The 25,874-nt window shown below is 39.6% G+C and overlaps 1 protein-coding gene across 1 annotated transcript in view; it reads left to right on the top strand.

The window, feature by feature from the left end:
• The window catches only part of LOC126204054 (serine protease gd-like), a 145,106-nt gene that overhangs the window by 66,077 nt on the left and 53,155 nt on the right, over positions 1–25,874 (top strand). Inside the window, exons 5-6 of the mRNA XM_049938477.1 lie at positions 19,390–19,505; positions 23,420–23,584. Coding sequence (XP_049794434.1) covers positions 19,390–19,505; positions 23,420–23,584 — 281 coding nt within the window. The remainder of the gene's footprint in view (positions 1–19,389; positions 19,506–23,419; positions 23,585–25,874) is intronic.

The following is a 25,874-nucleotide window of genomic DNA, read 5'->3' as shown; positions in this document are numbered from 1 at the left end:
CGCTGACAAATGCTGCCAGATTGTTCAATAACATGTTCGCTGACAAATGCTGCCAGATTGTTCAATAACATGTTTTCTGAATTAAGAGACATTATTAGAGAAGATATCCTTATTATTTCTGAATGTTTCTTTTTGCATCCAAAACTTTGATGTAAACTAAGAAACTAACTACTGCTGTTTGTCATGTTTCATTAGGAAGCAACTTCACATAAGTATTTTGTCTTCTGTTCATTTTTGGAACATTTTCTCTTTGTTGAAAATGAGCAGCATTTGTGTTATTATTTTTTGTCAGTGACTTGATTAAATTATTTGCTTTTTCTTTTTATTAACTAAGGTGTATATGAATTAATCAAAGATGAACTTGTGGCACATAGGAATATGAATGCAAACACAATCATTACTGGATAACAGTTCCATTCAGTGCAATTATTATCTATGTTCTCCCTTTTCATTATTTTATAGCCCAATTCACATTCACCTTTAACATGCATCTGGAAACAAATATGAAATATAATTAAAATTGGTACATAATATTATGAATAAACATTTTGAATGGTTTTAAGCTGCAAGTGTTAAGGGCCATCATATTTGTACACTATCTGTTCAAAAGTATCCAGACTCCTATTAGTTGTCATTAATATGAGTTGTGTTTGCCCTTTACCTCTACAATGGGTTGAACACTGGTGGGGACAATTTCAATTAGAAGTCTGGATATCTGTGGAAGTATGGCAGTCCTTTCTTCCTCAAGAGCCAAACGAGAGGAGCACAGAAGGGGAAAAACAGGTGTGTGCCTTGTCAGAGGGTGGTATACAGTGAATGTGAGGGTACGTGAACAGGAGGAGGTGATGGGACAAAGGGGATGGAAACTGTTGAGTGGAGGGTGTGGAGACAGTAGGTTACTGTAGGGTGAGGCCACGATAATTATGGGAGTGGAGAATGTGTTACAAGGATAACTCCCACTTGCACAGTTCAGAAAAGGTGCTGGTGGAATGGAGGATCTGGATGTCCTGGGTTGTGAAGCATCCATTGAAATCAAGCATGCTATGTTCAGCTGCATGTTGTGCTGCAGGGTGGTCTACTTTGCTCTTGGCCACCGTTTGCCAGTTTCCCAGTGATGATCGCAGTTGTTCTTGTGACCTAAAACAAAATAGAAATAAGTAAATAAATAAATAAACTTTTTAGTCTACATTGCGACAGCTCTCTTTGTTCCAGTTTCACTTGAGAGCACAAAAATTTTATCATTGTGTGTCCAAATTAACTTTGCTAGCTACCTCCAGAAATATTGTTGAAATTTCAGGGCTTTGTTAGATACTAAACATCTTAATTGTATGGTGGAAGTGGTAAAGTGAAATCTAACTTTCTTCATTTCAAAATTCAGTATTGTTGAATGCTTATAAGTCTCTCTCTGATGTAACAAAAACAACTTGAGACTTCAGTTCATGATGAGCTCACAGAATGAGAGATGCTATTGCCAAGTAATGCCAGTAGTGAACTGGTTTATCCTACCACAGCACCAGTGCACTCACTTTCTCTGTGAATCTTACAAACAATGTTATGTCTATTTTTTAAACCAATGAACCACTCCTCAGTAGCAGTCAAGCCTTTGATGCTCAAGATTAGAAGCATATTTAGAAGCAAATAACCTATAGGTATGTTTTGTCCTCTAAGCTGAGAAAAAAGGATACCCCACAATCACGCCCTGTAGACCATACGATTTGCAGTTGACAGTACCACATGATGATAAATGTCAGTAGCTTTTGTCTGGCACCCACTGTGTGGATTGGAAACAATGTTGCTTTTAAATTGCTCTGTACCAAGCTGTCAAGTCACAATTTATTTTGTTCCCATTGAAGGAAACTGAGAAATAAGTCGTAATGGACTAACATAAGAACTGAATTTCAAATTTGTGGAACTTTGCACTCTGTTACATAAGACACAATGTGTATCAATTTGACCAAGAAATGTTAGGAGGAGAAGGGGGCTATAGTGTTATGGGAAACAGGTTATACAATCATTGTTTAAGAAACTGAACACCACTTTGTACATAAAATCTGTATTTGGTGAGAACATTGTACTCAACATGCCATCATGACTCAAGTGCCAAAGTAAGACTGAAGAACAAAACAGCAATGGCAGCTCTGTGCCTCCCCCCCCCCCCCCCCATAGTGCAGAGCACGGGGAGAGATAGATATGTAGGTTAGTGTGGTGGTCAATGTGAGGGCATGGCACACTATGAGTGGCACGTGAATAGAAAGCTGGCCATTGTCATCAATCAAGGCAGTGATCGCTGTCTCCTCTGCACCTGGAGGGATCAGAAACGCATGGAGGAGCATGACGTGGGCAATAAATTCAAACAGTGTGCATGGAAGGGCGTGCAGAATGAACAGTGTGTCATCACGTAGCTGCAGGGAGAGATCCTCGACAGAAAAGGACAACATGTCGACGTGCAAGATGGCTCATTAGGAGTGCTGGGAGCATGGGGCCATGCAGAAGCGCAGAGGTGGGAATGGGGGGAGTTGTCCTCCAAGTTCGCAATGTTGCCGTCAAGCTGCCAACAAGCTGGCTTGAGAAGGAGACAGACACTTTTTGTCTTTTGCTGTGCAGTAGAATGCTAAAGGTCTGCGGCACGGCAAGCTGTGTAGTACTTTGTGTGGGCCTGAGTTGGGGGATGAGGGGGGATTGCAGTGCAGGTCGCATCATGTCATCTTGCAACATCATGTAGTTGCAAATGTGGCAAAGTCTAACATCAGAAGTTTGGATTGTGTGGGATAGTTGGAGTCCTTGATGAATTGAGCCAGAAGGACAAGAGGTTCTCCATAAATAAGTCTGCTAAGTAGACTTTTAAATCCTCTTTGTAGACTGTACAGATGCCAAGTAGGACCCAGGGGAGAGCCTCTCACCAAGATGTGTTGTGGCACATCAGCTCGGTTTTTAAAGTGTGGCACCAATGCTTGACCAACCCGATGCTCTTCAGGTGATAAGCTGTTGTACATACTTTGTTTCCACCTCACAAGTCAGACAGCTTGGAAAAAAGAACAGCCTTAAATTGTCATCCCTGGTCCATTGTGACCAAAGACAGACAGCCGGACTGCGATGCAGGAGGCAATAAAGACCCATGCGAGAGAGCTGGCTGTTAGACCCGTGATAGGAATAGCCTCGACTCATCAACTAATGCAGTTGATGATAGATAGGATGTATCCAAAACCCTCTGAAGGGGGGAGCGGGCTGACCAGGTCAAGATGCATGTGACAGAATCTGCCTTTAGGAGTGTCAAATGAGCCCAACAGAGGGATGTGTGGCAGCCGACCTTAGACCGTTGGCAGGGTACAAATGCACAGGACCAGTTTTTGCAGTACATTCTGCAATCTTCCGATTATGAGTTGTGTGCTTTGGAACCACAATGGCGACACTAGCTTGAATAGTCAAAGATTTTGGTAGTTCAAGGATAGCAAATTGCGTTGACATTTGATTCTGGTGGTTGATTACCGCAACAGTGTTAACAAGGTACACTATAACAGAGTATCTAGACACACACATTATACATTAAGCCAAAATAATATTCTGCAATCACTGTAAATGTGACCCTAAGAGCAAAAAGCAATAAAGATTAGAAAACACAAATCCCCTAAGGTCCGTGGGACCCCTAATTTGACAATATCAAAATGTATCTTTTTTTTTCATTATGAGGTTATTGCCAAATTTGCTGCTGTAAAAGCATTTTGTCATATTGTCATATTTTGTAGTACCAAATTGCAGTTTTACTTATTGTTTAATAAATGTCAAGTTGGATTTCCAATTTCAGTCTCAATAAATCCAAATACTTGTCTAGTCCAATGAAAAATACACTGATAGATCAAAGAAATCTCGTCTTTTGGTATACTTGATACCTCAAAGTAATTGTGATAGACACCAGTAAACACTGAAGAATTTAAAGTCAGGTACTATCTAGCACTTGGAAATTCAAGTTGTTCTGTAAATCACTTTGTGGATATTACGTGTTGTAGAGCAATAATAACACTTTAGATGTCAAATATACATTTATTTAAACACATAAGAAAGCAAATACAACATGGCTGTACAAACATAGCGCACCAAGTAAGCATAGACAAAGAGTCCAAAGGTATGACGCTTTACACCAGAGGTGCGACAGAGCCCCCCAGTGCGGTGGTTGAAGGCAGCGTCCAGTGCAAGAAGTGGATGTCACGGAAACCACGCCGACAGGGTTGCGTGCATTGGACTGCTGCGTAGGTGGAGGAACGTCACTCGGGGTCACGTCGGTGGCATCAACAGGCATGGTGGTGGTGACAGCAGGCAGATCAGAAGTGTTGGAATGTGGGTTGGAGGGGAGCATGTCAGTTTTAAGCAGTTAACGGAAACTGTTTTAAGTCATCCATTGAGATGTATTACAAAAATATTCACTCCATGATGTAAGACATGGTGCAGGCCTGAGTAAGGTCTTTGTGGACAAACAATGGTGGCTTGGTATGAGGGCGGGGCAGGGGTGGTCGTAGGCGAGCGAGGTGTGCACGCACCCGTTCTACAAGGGACGGATGGTCAATGGCATCAGCCAGCAGTGTGTCCAACACAAATTTGCTGGCAGGAGGAGGGGCTCTCCATATAGGATCTCCGCCAGCAAAGCTTTCAGGTCCTCCTTGTGGGTGGAACGGATGCCGAGTAAGACCCAAGGGAGTGCCTTGGACCAAGGCCCACTGTGGCACATGAGTGCAGCTTTGAGTTTGATGCCATCACTCAACCAGGTCGTTCACTGGTGGGTGATAGGCCATATTGTGGAATTTCGCTACACCACACAGCTTGCACAGTCGAGTAAAAAGCATAGACTCAAATTGTCATCTCTGATCAGTAGTGAGTGAAAGAGGGCAGCCTCATGACCCGCATGGATAAGAAAGTGCAAGCTATGGTCTCTGCTGTTATGTTGACAAGAGGGACTGCCTCAACCCAATGGGTTATGTGGATGATCATAGATAATATGTGTTGGTACCCCTCACAAGGGGGAGAGGACTGACCACATCAATGTGCCCAAGGTGATCCGTTGGGACGTCAAAATGGCCTAAAGGAGGCTGTGTGTGTCTGACTACTTTACTACGTTGGCAGGGGACACACGCGTGGGTCCAGGTGCGGCAATCATGTCGCACGCCGGGGCAGACGGAACGTTCAGTGACTAGTCTCATTGTTGCCCATGTTCCGGGGTGGGCCAAGTTGTGTAAAGCACTGAAGATCCCGTGCCAAAGAGCAGATGGCACAAAGGAGCTGGGGGAGCCTGTACAAACATTGCAAAGGACAGGGGTCTTTGACCCGTGCAGAACAAGAGGTTGGATAGTGAGCAAAGAATCATTGTCCGAAATTAATATCTGTGTATCAATGTCTTCAGTCTGGAGTCAATTGAGATCATCTAAGTTCAAGGGTGCAGTAAGCACTAAGACATGAGACAGATAGTCAGCTACAACATTTTCTGCACTGTGGATGTAACAAGCATTCAAGGAATGTTGGCAAATATAGTCCATGTGCCAGAAGCGTCACAGCGGAAGGTTCTTCGGCAGGTTGCGTCCAGGAGAGGTTTGTGGTCCGAGTAGATAATGAAATGGTGCCCCTCCACATTGCTCTGGAAGTATTTGATTGCCTCATAAACCGCAAGAAGCTCATGGTTGAAAGCCGACCAGCTACATTGACTCCTGGTTATTTTTTTTTTTTTATATATAAGAAGCAGAGCAGCTGGGTGGAGCTGGCAGTGTGCTGTTGTAAAACAGCGCACACAACTGACACTCTTGCATCAGTTGTAATAGAAACACGGGCCTCTGGATTAGGGTGGGCAAGAGTGATGGCTTTTGTGATGGCAGTTTTCAGATTATCAAATGCATCAAGCATGTGTTTAGTCCAGTCCAACTTTTGTTTCCCCATGGTATTTTTACTGGAGAGGGCATGGGTAAGGGCTGATTGGACAGAGGCAGCCTGAGGGATATGGTGTCAATAAAACTTTACCATGCCCAGAAAACGATGGAGTTGAGCATAATCTTGAGGAATCCGTTGGTCAGAGGCCGTCGGCTGAGACAGTACAGCCTAGGAATGTAACTGACATGAACAGAGTTGAAATTTGTCGTGGTTGATCACCACATTTTTGGCTGCGACAGCCAAACAAACATCAAGGTGAGGCTGGTGCTACTCAGCAGACAAGTAAAAAATCAGAATGTCATCCAAACAAGCAAAAGCGAAAGGCAGAGGTAGCAAAAAGGAATCAATGAACCATTGCCACGTCTGCACAGCATTTTTTGAGCCGTAAGGCATGTAACAGTATTCAAATAGACTGAAGGGTGTGATGATGGACGTCTTCGGGAATTTTGCGATACGCCTTCGAACACTCTAAGGCAGAGAAAAACTTCCAGCCATGCAGTAATTGCGTGAAATCCTGGTATGAGGAATGGGATAATTATCAATAATTGTTCAAGCATTAAGGGGCCTGTAGTCCCTCCACATGCATAAGGAGCCGCCCTTCTTAGGAACAAGGTGAGTTGGTGAAGACCAGTTGCTGTCCAATGGTCAGAGCATGCTGGAAGCCAATAAATCCTGAATGATTTCTTTCACATGCAGAAGTTTGGAAGCATTAAAATGTCTAGCTTTATAACGTAGAGGTGGGCTGTCTGTGGTGCAGATTCTATGACAAGCGCCATTGCTGATGGCCGATACCTGCAAAGGGAGGCAGGCAGGGGAGAGGGGGGGGGGGGACAAGAAGGGGTGCAGATGCGACAATGGTTCACTGACCTTGCTGGGCTGGGATAGAGTAGGTGGAGCGTCGGCAGCAGATGACGACGGAGGGTGTGGCGTGGCAGCCACGTGATGCGAGGGATCCTGCAAAACGAGAACATGAGCGTCCTGTAGATTCACCTGCGACAGTGCGAATATGGCAACAGGCAGAGTGTAGCTCGACACAGGAACAATGTAGTGCAAAGGTGCAGTAGATGTGAGTGATGGGTCCGTGTGTTGTGGCTCTGCAGACAGGCTGTGAATCATACTCCGTGCTTGTGATAATACAGCAGAGGCATGAACAACGCAGGTGTGAAATGGCTCATTATGCGTGTGGAGCAAGTCGATTTGTGTACACACATCTGATAAATCAGAGTGTCGTCCAGTAATACACTCAAGCAGAGATGCACATGTGGAAAGCGTAGCGAAGTATGCAGAAAGCAGAGTCAAGCTGAGCACAGAACGGTAGAATCACGTGCATGGTGGAGCGTGGCGGCCTGCAGTTCTGGCAAAAGTTCATAATGGTGCAGGAAGTCCAACCTGATCACAGGTTCATCCACATTGGCGACGTGGAAAGTCCAAGGAAAGGCGGCGACTGGTGATAGGCGAAGCAAACATCTTGATGGAGCCAAGGACCATGATAGGAGAGTGATTTGCAGTGATCAAAGCAAGGGTTAGCAGGAAAAAAGCATGTTGTCTGCATGCTTGGCCAGAATAACATTGATGTGGTGCTGGCGTCGATGAGGAAGTGAGTGCCCAATGACAAGTCTGTGATGTAGAGGCATCGTGCCGCTGGAGCAAGTGGTGCGGCATCGGACAGTAGGTGCCGTGGATAATCGTGGCAGGATGTGGCACCTAAACGTGCCCGCCAGAATTATTTGGGTACGCACAAGGCGCATAGCAGTTGTGGGTGGCATCCCTGTAAATGGCGTGGTACCAGCATAGCAGGTAAGGTAGGAGGTGAGGCATTGTGGAATGGGAGGGGGACGCAGCTGACTGCGTCGTTGCCTGAGACCGCTCGGGCTGCTGCTTGGGCACGGTCGGCTGCTGTTTGGAGGCCGCAGTCAGTACCTCCTGTAGGCCATGCAGGCATGCCAACTGATGGTGACGGAGATGTCATCCGTGACAGGCGGTGTCGGTGATGAATGACTGCATAGCCCTGATTGGCCATGCATAGGTGAACCTCGAGAGGGTCAGTGACATGAGATAGCAGGTGAAGTTGTTGGTCTAATGGAAGTTTGACCATCCACAAAGTCCAAAGCATGGAATCTGGTAGAGCTTGATCATCAATTAATGCACAAAGGCACCGCCAAAGCTGCGAAGGTGTGTGGTCGTCAAGATGCTCATCATGGATGAGGTGGTGGAGAGCCTCCGCTGGTGGGCGAGAAAGGCATTCGATGAGCATTGTTTTCGCCATTAAATACTTGGGCAAGGCAGGTGGTGAAAGGAGCAGATCACTGATGAGGTCTGGATGAGCATGGAGGTGGTTCACCAGGCAGACAAAACGTGCGTTGTCGACCAAAATCATGTGGATATCTAGTAGGTGACCCACCAAGGCGAACAAAGTCTTAGGGTTGTCCTTTCGCAAAGCAGACAGCTTAGGAAACCTGCTGGGTAACACACATTGGTGCAGCACTGGGAGACATAGATCTGTGTTGGAGAGGTAGGAAGCCCCCAACACTGGGAGTGCAGTAGCGGTGGACGGTGCATCACCCGCGGTCTGCATGGAGTGTCGGCCATGAGCAGCGCATGATGTGGAGTGAGCCGGTGCAACTGACGGCATAATGTGTCCCAACTGCAGGCCTGATGGTGAACGCAGTGCAGGTGTAACAGCTGATGCAATTGCAACAGCGGGCGGAAGGCAGTCACAGTGCAGCCACAGGGGGGGCGACTCAATTTGGAGCTCATTTCTTCAAAATTTTTAACTGCATTAAAAATACCTGCATGTGTGGTTATCATAGTTGAAATGTTGTACACTACAAAAATACTAATTGATCAGAAAGGGGGTGAATGCATGGGACTTCTGCGAGGAAAAATGCTCCAACTATGATTCCTAAAAGCATCAGGCTGTTGGGGAGTGTCTGAACTTGAGAGGGGAAATGATTTGTCCAAGGTTACTATGTATGTTTTGGTCTCTCAAACAATGCTACCATCAGGCGTGGTGGACCAGCAGTTGTAATATAAATTGCTCACAAAATAATAAAGTTTTCTGAAAGCGCTTTATAGATTGTTTGTATTCAGGTGTGTTACTCGTATGATGTTAATTTATTTCTCAATTAAAATACACACAGGAGAACAAGACATCACCACATTACTATAATGCCAAAACTGTTAGTTCTCTGAAGTTTCTAGCAGTTGCAAGCATAACAGTACACTGATTTTTATGGACATCTACCTACCAGAACTAGGATGATTATGTCATATTCCTCTACACAAGCATTTAAATTGTGTGAGCTACGACAGAGACATTCTATTAATTAGTAAATAATTAACCAATCATACACAACATACAATAGCAAATTAACAAGTACAATGTGTTTTCCCCGGTTTTGATAGGAAAAAATGTCACATGAGTACCATACATATAATAAAACTGTACATTGCCCTTGTTTCTACATTTAATTGAGAAAATGACACCAGAGATGCCTATTAGTAGCAAGGGACACAACACTACACAACAGCATTACAATTAGCTTCATCATGGAAGTAAGGTGCTACAACTGATAGATTCCTGGCAAAATAGAGGATAGTTGATGCAAAGTGGTCTGTAAGGAACCAGTAATGAGAAAACTGAACTACAGTCACATTGGAGAACTAATCTTGCATGACTACATGTTTCAATACAAACATTGCATTTTTCTCAACTTCATATCATCTATATTTGAGTTAGGATTGATAATGCCTCTGTGAAAATGGTGCCATTTCCAAATATTTCATTTCATTAAAAGGCACTGACAGATTTATGTAGCCACACATGGGGGTGCCTCATGGTGCCCCTGCATACTTTGCACCAGTGTGCACTCGACACATTGCACATGTGGGCAGTGCACCCATGGGAGAAGGTCATTGAAGCCATGAAATGTCACCCATGCTGTTGGCAGTTCTGAAGCAGAAAGATCATATTGCTGAAAATATATTGTATAGAGGGAGGAAATGGACATGTTACAGAGAGTTTTTGAGACTGGAAGAATGCTTGCTGAATAGGTTTAGTGCAAGGTAGAGGGTCGACGACCACAGTTGAGTGGTCAGTGTGACAGAATCCCATACAGGAGCCCAGGTTCAGTTCCTAGTACTCCCAGGAATTTTTCTTGATGGGAGGACTGGACTGTGGTGCACTCAACCTCACAATGCCAATTGAGGAGCTACCTGACTGATAGATTGTGGTTCCAATCTCTAAATGTCGACAATGGATAGGAGTGGGGTGTGGTGACTCCAGGCCCCTCCACATCCCATCTGATGATGAGTGGCTGAGGATGATATAATGGCTGATTGACAGCTGTGTGGCCTTCAGGGCTTGATTGTGGGATATCATTTCTTTTCCAGGCATACAGCACAAAAAGTACCTATAGGTTATTTGTTTCTAGAAATGCCTATAATTTTTGAACATCAAAGGGTTGACTGCTAGTAATTTTAAAAATCAACATAACATTGTTTTTAAGATTCATAAAGAAAATGAGTGCATTGGTAAGTTTTTGCCCTGGAAAAATGAACTATGAAGTGAGTTAGGGTATTGGTCAACACAACATGTTCATTATTGATGAAAAACACTGTTTTTTCTTTATTTTTGCTTTTTAAGTGTGTTCCTGATTTAATATGGACTTCCAAAGATGGAAAATTGTGGGATGAAAATGCAGCAAAGAATGCTACAGTGATAGCAAAATCTGCTAATGCTAAATGTTTCAAGGGTATAACACACCATTTCCTGTCTCACCACCCTGACAAAAAGGCATAGGTGAAAACAAAATTGTTAAATTAGCTCCTGTTTAGACTGGATGAAAACATGGGTAAAGCAAAGCAAAAAGTCCTGCATTCTTAATACAGTTGCACAGTTCACAATAACACACCACTTGTGCCTACTGTAAAACGTCATTCCTTTCTTCCATGCGAACACGTTTGAAATTACAACCTTTTGGCTGGGGAAATATTCAGAATTTTGGAACTTTGTACCGCAAAGAAATTGGGACAATGGTGTTCATTAGTGTTGAAGGTGACCAGGAGCTGAATATAAGTTTTGGTTTTGAAGACCCAAGCTGATAATGATTTTGAACTTATTAAAGAAATGTCTGTTCATCAAGCAGTTGCAGAATCAATTTCAACACCAGGGTAGCAAATAAAGGGATTCTTGGTTTTGTGATGCTTGGTGCCTTTTTTTCCTAACTTAGGAGAGAATGTGGCATTTAATTATTTTTGTACATTTTTACAGCTTTGTGAAAGTCTTCGCTGCCCTGACTTACTTTAAAATTTTGGCTGTTCTGGGTGATATAACAGCTGGTTCCATCCATGAACCAAAGAGGAAGCATCATTGCTGGAGACAATATGCATTGTATGTTCTTAAATTTGAAGTAGGCAATGAAGTATTTTCAGCTTTGGTAAAGATTTTAAAAAAATAAACTTGACAATGCATGCTGGAGGTCATTGAAGCACAAAAAAAACTTTTAAATTCACTGGAAAATAAAAACTGAAGCTTTCTTATTTATCTTTGGATATTTGTTTGCCTTTTAGCCAAAATATTAAATAAAAATAATTAAAATCAAACAGTGGGAAGTCCAGGATGGAATAACAACAATGTCACGAAAAAGATGAATTGGTACTCTCCATATAGATAAGACAGTGAGTCGCAGACAGTCACAATGAAAGGACTGCTACATTTTATGCTTTTGGCCAAAAGGCCTTCTTCTGGAGTACACACACACACACACACACACACACACACACACACACACACACACAAATGGCCTACTCCTCGCCTCGCTCACAAAACTCTCACCCAAATGACAATTTTCTTGGGTTGTTGTGGCCAGTATGTGGACTGCAATTGTGCCTGATGGAATCTGGCATGAGTGGTCAGGGTAAGGAGGATACTGGAGCAGGAAGGGGAGGGGGATGGGAGGGGGAGGGGAGGAGAGGAGAGACAACAGAAAAGGGTGGATGCAGGCGTAGTGCTGCTTGTGGGAATGTGCAGGGACTTAGTGAGAACAGGGTAGGGCTGCTGGGTGCAGTTGGTAGACTATTTTTTGGGAAGGGGAGAAGAAGAGGGGGGGGGGGGGGTGTTGGGAAGGAATACAGGAAAATAAAGAAGTAAAGAACGGGAAAAAGCCTAGTGGGTGCATTGGTGGAATAGAAGGTTTTGTAATGCTGAAGTGGGAGCAGAGAATGGGATAAGTAGGTGAATGGCAGAGGCTAGTGAAACTTGAGGCTGGGGGAGTTCCAGGAAGTTACTTAGTTTCACGTTCCATGGGCCATTTGCATGATAAGTCATAATTATGTGAAAGAAATCATTTGACATTCTCCACAAATTAATTTTTAAGTATGGCTACATGCTGAACATTTATAAGGTATTAAAAATATATATATATATATAGGTGTTAGTTAGTAATTCCTAATCACCATTTTTTACATGTTACAATAATATAAATTCTTCTACAGAATAGATGTTGTTATCAAAGAGAAATTTTTCTGTTCGTTTTCAAATTTTACTTTACTGTTTGTTTGACATTTCATATCAAGTTACCAAAAGTATTAGTTGCAGCATTGTGCACCTTTTTTTAGTCTAAGGACAACGATCTTAATGAGAAGTAATGTATGTTATTTTTCCTTCTGGTATCATAACTATATACAGCATTGTTCCTTTTCAACTGTAGTGGATTATTTACAACAAACTTCATGAGAGAATAAAGATTCTGTGAAGCAGTTGCCAGAATGCCCACTCCTTAAACAGATGCCCACATGACCACTGTGGGTGAGCACCACATATTCTATAGCACGTTTTTGAGTAATGAAGACTTTCTTTATTAAAGATGAGTTATCACAGACTGTTATTTCATATTACATTATTCAAAGGAAATATGCAAATTTACTGGTTTGCAATGGTTCTATGTACAGATTGGGCTGAACTAAGTTTATGAGTTCCAAAATTTGGTTCTCCCAGTTTCAGTTCTCATCAATATGGACACACAAGAATTTTGAAGTTTCTTCCTATCTATTATTTCCTCACCATGTGTTGCACTTTCCATTGGTGTAGTAACCGTAGATGTGCATAACAGTCTCTTCAAAACTGATGGTGAGACAGTTTGCAGAAAACCAGCCAATGATACTTTCAAGAACATTTGATTTGATTTTTTATTGGTTCAGTTTTATCATACAGCACAAATTGTACAATTGATATTGGACAGGTGAAAGATAAGTTGCAATAATACACAGTATTTGCAAAATTGTAGGCAAATTAAAAATAGGTACCTATTACAATTAATTTTGTTACGTATTCAGAAATTCTCTAACAGAATAGAAACAGTGCTTTTTATAAATGCCTTTAGGTTGTTAGCTTTAAATATTGGATTAGTAACACTTGTTTTTTCCTCTGGTATCTTATTGTGCAGCATTACACCAATGTTAATTATGCTCCTCTGATAGGTGGTTGTCCTGTGATATTTTGGATGTATATTTTATTTCCCTCTTGTACTATAGTTGTGTACATTTTTGTTCTGTAGCGATTTGCTTGTTTTCAGGAGGTAGTCCCTAGTGAACGATATAGTTTCATAAGGTGAATAAACTTGGAACATTTAGAACACCAAGCTCAGTAAAATGGGATTTACAGGACTCAATCTTTTTAAGGCCACAAATTATTCTTAGAACTCTTTTTTTGCATTCTAAAAACCTTTACACTGTGAGTTGAGTATCCCCAGAAAAGATTCCATATCAGACCAGTGAGTGGAACTGTGCTTAGTATGCCTGCAGTACTGTTGTTTTGCTTCTTGTAGCCTTTAAAATTCTTAGACCATAGCACACAGATGATAGTTTTCTAGACAAGTTATTTATATGTGTGTCCCACTTTGTCTTGTTGAATCCAAAAGTTTTGTGACACTTACATTTTGAAGGAGATCATTTTTTAATTGTGCTTGAATAGACATTTGATTAGTTTGAGGAATTAAATGAAAATCGACACACGCAGCTTTTTCAGTATCTATAATGAGTTTGTTTTTTGTGAACCACTCAGAAAGACTTTTCATAAAACTTTTTGCTGTGGACTGCAAAGTTTCTGGACTGGATCCAGTGAGCAATATGCTGGTGTCATCGGCAAGCAGGATAGTTTCGTGGGACTCATATATTCAACTAAGTCGTCCACATAAATTAAGAACCTACGATTGAGCCCTGTGGTACACCATATTTTATTCATAATTTGCTAGAAAGAAAGGAGTTGTTTCTTGTTTTATTCATTTTGTTGAATTCATACTGAAGTGATACTTTCTGCCTGCAGTTTTTTAGGTATGAAAACAACCAGCTATTTGCTACACTTCTTACTCCTCGTCTTTCTAATTTTTCAAGCAGAATGTTATGGTCCAGGACATCAAAGGCTTTTGATAGATCAATAAAAATACCTGCAGCTAATTTATGTTGATTAAGGGATTTTAAAATGCAGTCTAACACTTAGAAAATTGCTGTCTGTGTAGATTTAGACTTCTTAAAACCATGTTGTTGTACTGTAAGAGGTGCATATTTATTTATGAAACTTAAAAGCCTGTCATAGAAGAGTTTTTCTAGAATTTTTGAGAAGGAACTTAACTGTGATGCAGGTCAGTAGTTTGATATTTTTCAGAACCTTTTTTTTAGCAGTGGTGAAACTTTTGCTATTTTAAAAATATCTGGAAATACATCAGTTTTTAAAGAGAGGGTGAAAATTTTTGCCAAGGGGTTTTCTATGTGGTGAGCACATGCTTTTAATATGAAATCAGGTACTTCATCAAGACCACTTGACATTTTATTGGTTAATTATTATAAGTTCACGTATAATTTCATTGGGGTTTGTTTCATAAACATACATAGAAGCAGTCGAGATCACTGACTTGCTAGAGAAACTTGGGACTTGTCCTTGACAGTGTACTTGAACAAGGTCTTCAGCTAGTGAAGTGAAGTATTCATTGAATTTTTCCACAACTGAATTTGGGTCTGTGACTTTTGAGCCTTCTAGTGTTAATGATACATTCTTTTTCTTTGGCGCTGAACTACAAGTTTGTTTCTTTATAACTCTCCTTGTGGATCTCATTTTGTTAGATGAGTTTCTTATCAAATTTTGCCTCTTTGACTACTCTACCATAGATTCTTTTGTAGGCTTTTGAATAACCTGCAAATTCTTGGGTTACTCTATATTTCTTAGAACAGTACTGCAGAAATCTGTTTCTCTCACTGGAAATTTTTATGCCTTTGGTTACCCATTGCTTATTATTGTTAGGTTTTACTGTTTTTACTTCTTTTGGAAATGCTACATTAAAATAGTGAAGAAAGACGCTCTGAAAACTCATGTACATGCTATCAACTTTGTTTTGAGTGGCGATGCTTTCCCAGTTTTCCTTCGCAAGTAAGAGACTAAAAATTCTAACGCTATCTTCAGAAAAGGTTCTTTTTTCAACTGATTTTTTGGAACTGCTACTACTTGTTGGCATTTCTATACACAGCAGCTGTGCCTCATCATCACTATAACCCAAGCTCAGTACCCTGCTTGTGAATCTGTAATTTGTTTCTGAGATGAATATTTGGTCAATAATAGAATTTGTGCATTCTGTTAATCTTGTTGGGCAGTGTATTGTGGGGATCATATTGAATGTGTTGGTCTTATTTATCAAAGAAACTCTGGTGCAACTGTCTTTTTGAAAATTCAATATTGAAATCCCCACAAAGCACTATCTTCATATTTAGTGTACTTATCCTGTTCATCAGAACCTCTAGTTTATTCATGAAGACTGGCAGGTTTCTGCTTGGTGCTCTATATATGTTAATAACTATGAAATTAAGCTCTGGCAGTTGAGTAATGGAAAGTTCAAAGTCTTTTTCAATTGAGTCAATATAACTTTTACTGACATCACAGAACTTTATTTGCTCTTTCACAAAGATAGCAGAGCCACCATGTTTGGAAAACTCTTGGCTAAAATGACATGCTAATCTATATCCTGAGATTGAGGTTAATTTTACTTTGTCATTTCATAGCCAATGTTCAGTAATGCAAATTATGTCTACATTTAGTGCGTACTGGAGTAGTGCTTCCAACATGGAAATTTTATTTGTGAGTGACAGAGCGTTATGGTGTAGTATAGCAAAATCTGGGTATTTAGTAACTTTAGTTTAAACGGTTTCTGATTCTTTATCTAATGGCATTTCTAATACAGCACTTACCCTAAAAATTTTTCGGTGTCTTTCTTGTGTGTGGCTTCTGTATGCTGGTGGCAATCAGCAGGTGATTTAACTTCTGGAGATTGTCTAAGTTTTTCTTCATCCACATCTGTCCTCTTCGGTTTAAACCATTTCATAATTTTTGTTTGGCTCATGACATAAAATGTAGACTGGCAATGGCAAGTAAAGCGTTACTGAAGAAGAAAAATTTGTTAAAATTGAGTATAGATTTAAATGTCAGGAAGTCGTTTCTGAAAGTATTTGTATGGAGTGTAGCCATGTATGGAAGTGAAATGTGGACGATAAATAGTTTAGATAAGAAGAGAATAGAAGCTTTCGAAATGTGGTGCTACAGAAGAATGCTGAAGATTAGATGGGTAGATCACGTAACTAATGAGGAGGTATTGAATAGAATTGGGGAGAAGAGGAGCTTGTGGCACAACTTGACTAGAAGAAGGGATCGGTTGGTAGGAGATGTTCTGAGGGATCACCAATTTAGTATTGGAGGGCAGTGTGGAGGGTAAAAATCGAAGAGGGAGACCAAGAGATGAATAAACTAAGCAGATTCAGAAGGATGTAGGCTGCAGTAGGTACTGGGAGATGAAGAATCTTGCACAGGATAGAGTAGCATGGAGAGCTGCATCAAACCAGTTTCAGTACTGAAGACCATAACAACAACAACAACAACAACAACAACATGACTTGATTGTTTTTCTCACCTAATTGGTTTAAACCACCTGGTAATTTGTGTTTGGCCGATGGCACAGCTTGTAACTCGTCTAAAGCACTTCTTAATCTCCGTTTGCTTGTCACTTATACTTTTTTCTTCACTCTTCTTCGAAATGTGAGAACATATTCTTTCGGCTAGTAATTTCTTTCCTGGCATATTTAAATGAAGTCCATGGACTGTATGGAACCTTTGCTGCAATCTGTTTGTATCTACAATATCGACATTCTTAAAGTTAGTGCATATTTCAGTGACACACTCATTTGCAACATTAATTTTGCAGTTCACACATGACCAGGGTGGTAAATCATGACAATGTGGGATGTTCACAATAAGTACATTTGTGTGGTTTAAATTATTTAAACATTTCCACATATCTGTAATAACCTTGTATGGCTCGTTTCTATAGACGTCATTTGATCCTCCTATTAATATGGCAAAATTGTTTTTGTTCAACCTGGCATTGTTTACTATTTCTTCTGTTTATGAATGTATACTTGATTTGATTACAATACTGGTGTTATCTGCAAAATTAACTAATTCCATTTGTTGTTTATTAGACAGAATATCATTTACAGATATGAGAAACAATAGTGGACCTAAAATTGAGCCCTGGGGAACCCAATTGGTGATTATTTCTCCCCAGTCATAATAATGTTCCCAGGCTACATTGGTTGAATGTTGAATTACTAAGTATAACTTTGTTTTCTTTTTGTTAGATATGACATCCATTTGTTGACTATATTGTCAATCTAATAAGACTTCAATTTATCTAGGATACTACTATGATTCGCAGTGTCAGATGCATTAAATAGGCCACAGATAACATCAACTAGCATGGTTTCATTATTTAATGCTTGTAAAATTTGATGAGTGAACATGTAAATGGTATTCTCTGTAGAGCAACTCATCTGAAATAGAAACTGAGGTTTGCTGAAGAAGTTATTGTAGCTCAGGTGAGATCTAGTTCTAGAATACATCATGTTCTCAAAAATTTTGGGAAGTGATGTGAGCAGTGAAAGAAGTTGATACTTACTGACATCTCTCCTCTCATCTTTGTTGAAGGGAGTAGCATTTTTCAGTCACTCTGGTAAAATGCCTTGAGTTAGTGATGTATTTCATATTTCAGATAAGACCAGGCCTATTATATGGGAACAAATTTTTAGTACTCCACTGAAAACACTGTCAAAACCAGATGAGCTTTTATATTTGAGACAGTATATAATTCTCTCGATTTTGGAAGGAGAAATTGGAGATACATTCATATCACTGAATTTTATGAGAGTTTCTTTTCCAATGTATTGCTGTGATTTTTCTCTGAAACTGTTTGCCCCTATACTTTCTTCTATATTTTAGAAATGATTATTAGATACATTTGTGACTCATTTACAGCCCTTCCACTCAGTTCAATAATGATGCCCTGTTCAGTGGCTCGTTTCAATACATTCCATATAGCCTTAATTCTGTTGTTGAAATTGCTAATTTCTGGCATTGTGTGTGCATTCCTTGATTTTTTTAATAACTTTCTTTAGTAATTTTCAGTACTTTATGTAGTGCCAAAAGATACAGTTGTTCTGAAGTCATTAATTACTCTAACTGATTTCCACTGAGGTGTATCGATAGTGTAAGGCACTGTTATTTATTCTAACTAACTGTGCATCACTATCACAGAGAGAGTTTGTTGTTGGGTAAACAGTTATTTTCTGGCTTTAAGCTTCACCGAAGAAAAAATTATCAATTAGGGACCTACTGTCTTGATCCACGTAGGATATATTGCAGGGAGAGTTCCCAGTAGCACAGTTCAGGAAAGTTAGTACTGGTAGGAAGGCTCCAGGTGTCACATGCAATGAAGAAGTCACTAAAGTGAAGCAACTCTGCAGTCCAACTGTCTTTTGGCCACAATTTGTGAGAGGCCATTCATGTGGACCGACGGCTTGTTAACTGTCATGCCCACATAGGAAGTGGCGTAGTGGCTGCAGCTTAGCTTGTCAGTCATATTACTGGTTTTACAGTTCACATGGGATAGGAGATGCCGACGACTGGAATGGAGTAGGTGGTGGTGGAAGTATGTATGGGACAGACAAATAAATAAATAAATAGATTTTTCATTTATGTCTATTGCATGGACAGCCATGAGGCAAAGAGTTGGGAACAAGAGTGGTATAGGGATGGACAAGTATATTGCGTTGCTTTGGTGGGCTGTGGAGTACCACTGTGGGTGGGATAAGATATTTCTCATTTCTGGACATGACCAAGACAAATGTATTACCATTTAGTTTGTGGTAATTGTAATTCATAGTTTTTAATATCTTTAACTCCATTTACAAGATGGCAGTAACACTCACAATTGTCTCAAGCTGGCAAATAATACGATATAAACAAGGGAAGTAAATTTTCAGTTATACCAAGCTCTTATCACTAAGCTCCCAAATTAATTGCAATTAAGTTCAAAAGCTGTAGTCATTGTCTGGCACCACAAGCTAGTAGCATACCATGTTTGAGACCATGCCTGTATGTGTGTGCAGCTGGGCATTGCATCAAGTACCGTGAAAATCCAGCACTCACACCACAGGACCTTGTTGTCTACCTGGGAAAGTACGAGGTGCGGCGCTTTGCAGAGCGTTACAGCCAGGTTAGAGAGGTAAGTGTCAGTGTACTTTATATACATGAAGAACTTTGCCCACTGCAACCTTTGTCAAGGAATAGCTTCTCATGTTGGCAATATTCCATATTTTTAACAGCTTACTGAACCTATATGAAGCAGGTTTGTTTCATTCATTAGTAATAAAGAGACCTTAAAGAGTTAAGCATCAGATGAAATCTGGTGAGTGGTACACATTAAACAGATCTGTTTTCTTTGGTGTCTGTAACTGTCATCCCTTCTTTAAAATTTGGGGGAGAAATTACAAAAGCAGTGTGACACGATGTGTGGAATGAGGATCATGGTAAACAAACTATCATCCATTAAATTTATTTATTTATTTTTATTTTATTTTTCCATCCGTTGACAATAAATATTGTATGGATGTTGTCAAGGGTATATGTAAGCCATTTCAAAGAAATGGACACAAACAATATATACATAAAAAAGTACAAAACAAAATAATACAATGAGATTAATAATAATACAATGAAAGTAATATAGCCTATATACATCCCTGCTTGTTGTTTTAAATGCATAGTCTGTTTTTCATAAGGCTGTAGTTTTGTCCTCCCTAAACGGCAAGTCCTTATATACACAACACTGCTTAAGTATATATTTACATCACACAACAGCTGTCCTTTAAGTATGTAAATGTAATGAATGATTAGGTAATGAATGATTAGGTACATATAGAGTATTTTCCATTTTGCCTTTATAAATATCATCAGAAAAAATTTATTAACCTACATAGTCATTTACACAATAAAAACATTGTTCTACTAGAAATTTTTTAAATTATGTTTTAAATTTGTTATCATCTTCTAACTGCCTGATGTTGACTGGCAGTGTGTTGTACAGTTTTGCACCGATATGGCTCACATGCCTTTGTGTATTCGTTCTTTTTGTTCCCTGAGTATGGAGTGCTGCGCTATTATGGGTATTGTAGTTATGAAAGTCGGCATTTGTCTGACAATCTGCAATGTGGGTCCTGACATACAATACACATTTGTATATGTATAATGATGGTATAGTAAGTATTCTAAGCTTTTTGAAGCAATAACTTCATGTACAAAAGGAACCAGTCAGTGCATAGTCTGTGGCCATCTCGGCATATATGAAGAGACTGTTTCCTTTTCTTAAATATTAAATGAACCGAACAGTCTGTTCAGTGTTTTGTCCATCTTGTTTAAACTAACAATGTGCTTATATGCAATTCTTATGTAATGCAATGAGTTATATGTAATATTTTATGTCATTTCTTATATATTCAGATTTGATAAATAATACTCACTATGATATTAATTTTGTGTCAAGCATGACGGTAATTAAAGTTTTAAAAGTACCCTGTCCTAACATTTGTTAAATCGTAGATGTATGTTGAACTGTGCATATTGTTCAAAGGAAATACTAGAATACAGTCGATGTGTTGGATTTCTTCACAATAGAAATATGGCAAAGAAATAATGATTTATGTCTATGAGGTAGAAACCTGTACTCAGATTTCCACTGGTGCTAGCATTAGTTGCTAAAACAAACTGAGAAACCTGACAACTTTTCCCAACTATGTAAATGATACCAACAGCTATTTACTTCTTCAGTGACACATGAATCACTTCTATCAGTCTGCATTTTGTCTGAGAAAGTAAGACTAAATTTATAAAATTATTATTTAAAAGTACTGAAATGACTACTTGATGGAACCTAAAGCAGCTCAACATTTTGGAGGGAACAACTGTGGTGACTGCAGTTTTTAACTGTATAACAAGATGTATTGTCAAGCTCCAAAAGTCCACAGAGTCACTACAGAGTTGTTATAATGAAAAGTGCAGCTATTTACAGAGGTCCAATGTGGGTTGTAATTATTGTATGGCAGTGGAACCTGGTAGATATGCCAATACATTAATACAGAACTGATTTATACAGGAAAAAATTAGTTCCAATTTTGGTCATTAGGCACAAATTTGGTGCTGTGTACTCTGGTATGATAGCCAAAGCATGAATGAACAGTATAGCTATCATGAAGAGAGACTGTTTGCTATTAGTGAAACTGCTTTACGTGATCAGCAGCTGTTATAGTGCTGCTGAGTATCACAGACAAAAAGGTTTCAGGAGACGTCCCATGTTTTTAAATGGTTTAAAGGTGTAGATAATAAAATTCAGCAATAGAGGTGAGATTGATGTGGCACCTGGAAGAAAAAGGTATCATATCTTGGTGGAAGTTACTAACGAGGTTGCTGTTGCTGTAACTGACCATGCAGCATGTGCCCTGGGTGGTGCTAGTGCTCTTGCAGTTATCACAAGAGTTCTCCATCCCACAGTTGACAATAGAGAATGCTTTGTGGTACCTGTACAAGATCCAGATGTGCAGTAACTGAAACCTCTTCATCCGCAGCAACATTCTGATTTTTTCTTTGGTTTTTAGTATGGTCTGAAGTTGATGACACTTGGCTGGGTAATATCCTATGGAGTGACATGGCACATTTTACATTACAGGATGCAGTGAATACACAGAACTGCTGAATTCATGGTACTGTTAAAAAGCATGTTGCATATGAAGAGCCAATCTACTCACCCAATGTGACAGTGTGGTGTGCATTTACAAACACTCTTATTGTTGGCCCAATCTTCTTCAAAGAGAGTATATCCAGAGGGCCTGTCAGGTGTACTGCAATGTCTGTGTGTTATCAAGATCTCCTCGTATAGCATGTGGTTGCTGCCTTGGAAGGGAACACTGTTTCCATGCAAGATGGGACAACACCTCAAGTCACTCACCCAGTGAAAGATCTGCTCAATGCAACCTTCTACAAACGAGTTATCTCAGAGGTTTTCCAGAGGTATGGCATGCAAGATCATCTGACCCAAATTCATGTGTCATTTGCTTTGGGGAGGGGGGGTGGGGGTGGGGTGGGGGGCATGTAAAAGGGATTTGTTTGTTCTCTGCATGATCTAAAGGCCAGTGTACAGGAACATGTTGCTCAGATTCCACTGGAACTGAAGCAAGCAACTGTTGATCACATCATTTTATGGATGCAGCATCTCTTCAATATCTCCAGTACTCATATTGAACAAATGGTTTATGAAGTGGTTAATAATAAAGACAACATTATGCCTTTCTCACTTGGTTGACCTTTTCTGCTCATGTTCCATTCCAAGTTCATCACAAACGGAAAATACCTGTATGCCTTTCTTGCATTCACAGTGCCATATTTGCACCTAGTATGCAAAATTGGAACTGATTTTTTCCAGTGTTAATCAGTTCTGCATTAATGCATTAGCATATCTACCAAGTTTTTTGCCATACAATAATTACAGCCCACAGTGGACCTCTGTGAGTATCTACTTTTTAATTATAACCACCCAGTACTAGCATATGATGACAGTTCCTCACCATCAGACTTACTCCTCCAATTATCCAAAACCTATAGCCACATAAGGGGAAGAGCAGTTAGATATCACCAAAGGCAGGAAACACAATGTGATAATTTTGTAGGTGACATTCCAAAATGTGTTATTGAAAATACCACAAATGAGAAGAATGTTTGCTAAAACACAGCTAATGCTGCCACTTTGAAGTTGAATTGATTATGTTGAGGCTGCTTAGTGGATTATTACAGAGTTCTCATGTTGCATATAGGCATCATTTGGAACTCAAAAGTAGTAAAAATAAAACTAAGTAGCTTCTGTGTTTTCTTCTTTGTGCTGAACACAATAAAGTGATGGTGACAATAAGTATTAAATAAGAGCTTATAAAGTGGATTTTACATGTTTTACCCTAATTACTTAAGCTCTAAATTCCACTGCAAATTTTTTCTGCCAATATTGTTATCAAAAGTAACATTTTCTGACTTGTGCATTTTTTGCTATATAATAAAATCTTTTTTGACTTTGTTTTTGTCTTTTTCATTACATAGCCATCAAAAATATATCTCCATCCAGAGTACAACAGTAACAGCTTAAATGCTGACATTGCCGTAATAATACTGAGAGATCCTGTTGAGTACACCCGATACGTTGTTCCCATTTGCCTGTGGAATCGAGATTCATCACTAAGCAGTGTAGTTGGTCAAGTTGGAGTGGTAAGCATTTCTTTACAAATTTATTTTTGCTATGTTTCTGCAACTCTTAGCATTCCTGGCAGCTGAGTTGTTCAAAATACTTTATTGGCATAGAAACATCTGTTCACTCATAACATGTAACATTTAAATAACTCATAATTTTATTTCTTTGTGTTATTTCCTGTCTGAAAGATGTTGTGACTAACACTGTTCAGGATGGGGTTAGAGGGATGATCAGTTCCTAAGTGATAATAGAGAAGCAGACCTAACAAATCCAAATTAAAAACTGACATTGGAGATATGAAGCCAGAACTGAATTGAAAAAAACTAAAGTAAAGAAGTATCTACATTTCTACTCTGCAAACCTTTCTGAAGTGCATTAGCAAAGGTACTTTTCCATTGTACTACATATTAATTTCTCCCCATTCTTTTTGCATACGGAGTCTGGTAAGAATGACATCGTAAATTGCATCTGTACATGCTGTAATTTAATTTATGATATCTACTATATTGATATGTAGGCAATTGTAGTGTATTCATAGATTCTGCACTTAATACTGATTCTGGAAATTCTGATCTTAAAGCATCTGCCAGTTTGAGTTTACCAGCATTTCTGTCACTCTCTACAATGGGTCAAACAAATGTTTGACCATTTGTGCCACCCTTCTTGGTTTATGTTTAATATCCCTGTCAGTCTTTCACCATGGATCTGGAACACTTTAGAAATGCTCAAATATGGACTACATGAATGTTTGGTAAGCAATCTCCTTTGTAGATGGACTTCATTTTCCCACTATCCTACCAATGACATTATGTCTGACAACTGCATTACCTACATGATCATTCCATTTCACTTCCCTATCAAATTGTTGCACCCAGATATTTGTGTAAGATGACTCATTGATAAGTTGTCACAGGCTACTAAATTTTTGTGTTCCTTGATGCTGCACAATTTTATATTTCTGGACATTTAAAGCAAGTTACATCTCCATGTATTCTTACCAAGAGCTGATGAATATTTGTGCAACTTTTTCAGACTGTATTTAATTACAGACAACTGCAAAAAAATCTAAGGTCACTAGTAATATTGTTTGCAAGTTCATATACAGTGAGAAAAGTAATGGTGCCAATATACTTCTCTGGGTCACATCTGAAGTTATTTGTACATCAGCCAATGACTTTCCTTTCTAGATTACATGCTGCATTACAGCTACAAATAAACCCGCAGTTCAATCACAAATATCCTTGGATACCACTTATGATCAAATTTTCATTAGTAAGTGGTGATGTCCTACTGAGGCAAATGCTATGCTATTCAGGAAAAACAAAATCTTTCTTATTGCCTGGATTCATAGGATTCAAAATGCATAAATGTCTGAAGTTCAAATTGTGTTTTTCATGACCGATGTTTTCAGTACGCATCCTGGTTGTCATGAAAGTCTTTCCATTCAAGATATATTATTACGTTAAACTCAGAATATATATATATATATATATATATATATATATATATATATATATATATATATATATATATCTAAAAAGAAAGATGATGAGACTTACCAAACAAAAGCGCTGGCAGGTCGATAGACACACAAACAAACACAAATATACACACAAAATTCAAGCTTTCGCAACAAACTGTTGCCTCATCAGGAAAGATATATATATATATACACACACACACACACACACACACACACACACACACACACACACACACACACACACACACACAGATGATGTGACTTACCGAACGAAAGTGCTTTCGTTCGGTAAGTCACATCATCTGTGTTTTTATATCTAAAAACAAAGATGATGTGACTTACCAAATGAAAGTGCTGGCAGGTCGACAGACACACAAACATACACACAAAATTCAAGCTTTCGCAACAAACTGTTGCCTCATCAGGAAAGAGGGAAGGAGAGGGAAAGACGAAAGGATGTGGTTTTTAAGGGAGAGGGTAAGGAGTCATTCCAATCCCGGGAGCGGAAAGACTTACCTTAGGGGGAAAAAAGGACGGTTATACACTCGCGCTCGCGCGCGCGCGCGCGCACACACATATCCATCCACACATATCCATCCACACATATCCATCCACACATATCCATCCACACATATCCATCCACACATATCCATCCACACATATCCATCCACACATATCCATCCACACATATCCATCCACACATATACAGGCACAAGCAGACATATTTAAAGACAAAGAGTTTGGGTAGAGATGTCAGTCGAGGCAGAAGTGCAGAGGCAAAGATGTTGTTGAATGACAGGTGAGGTATGAGTGGCGGCAACTTG

The sequence above is a fragment of the Schistocerca nitens genome, chromosome 9, assembly GCF_023898315.1.
Source record: "Schistocerca nitens isolate TAMUIC-IGC-003100 chromosome 9, iqSchNite1.1, whole genome shotgun sequence".
In the NCBI taxonomy this organism is placed as follows: domain Eukaryota; kingdom Metazoa; phylum Arthropoda; class Insecta; order Orthoptera; family Acrididae; genus Schistocerca; species Schistocerca nitens.
Note: the sequence above shows the minus strand (reverse complement) of the source record. Positions and strands in the feature narration are given on the sequence as shown.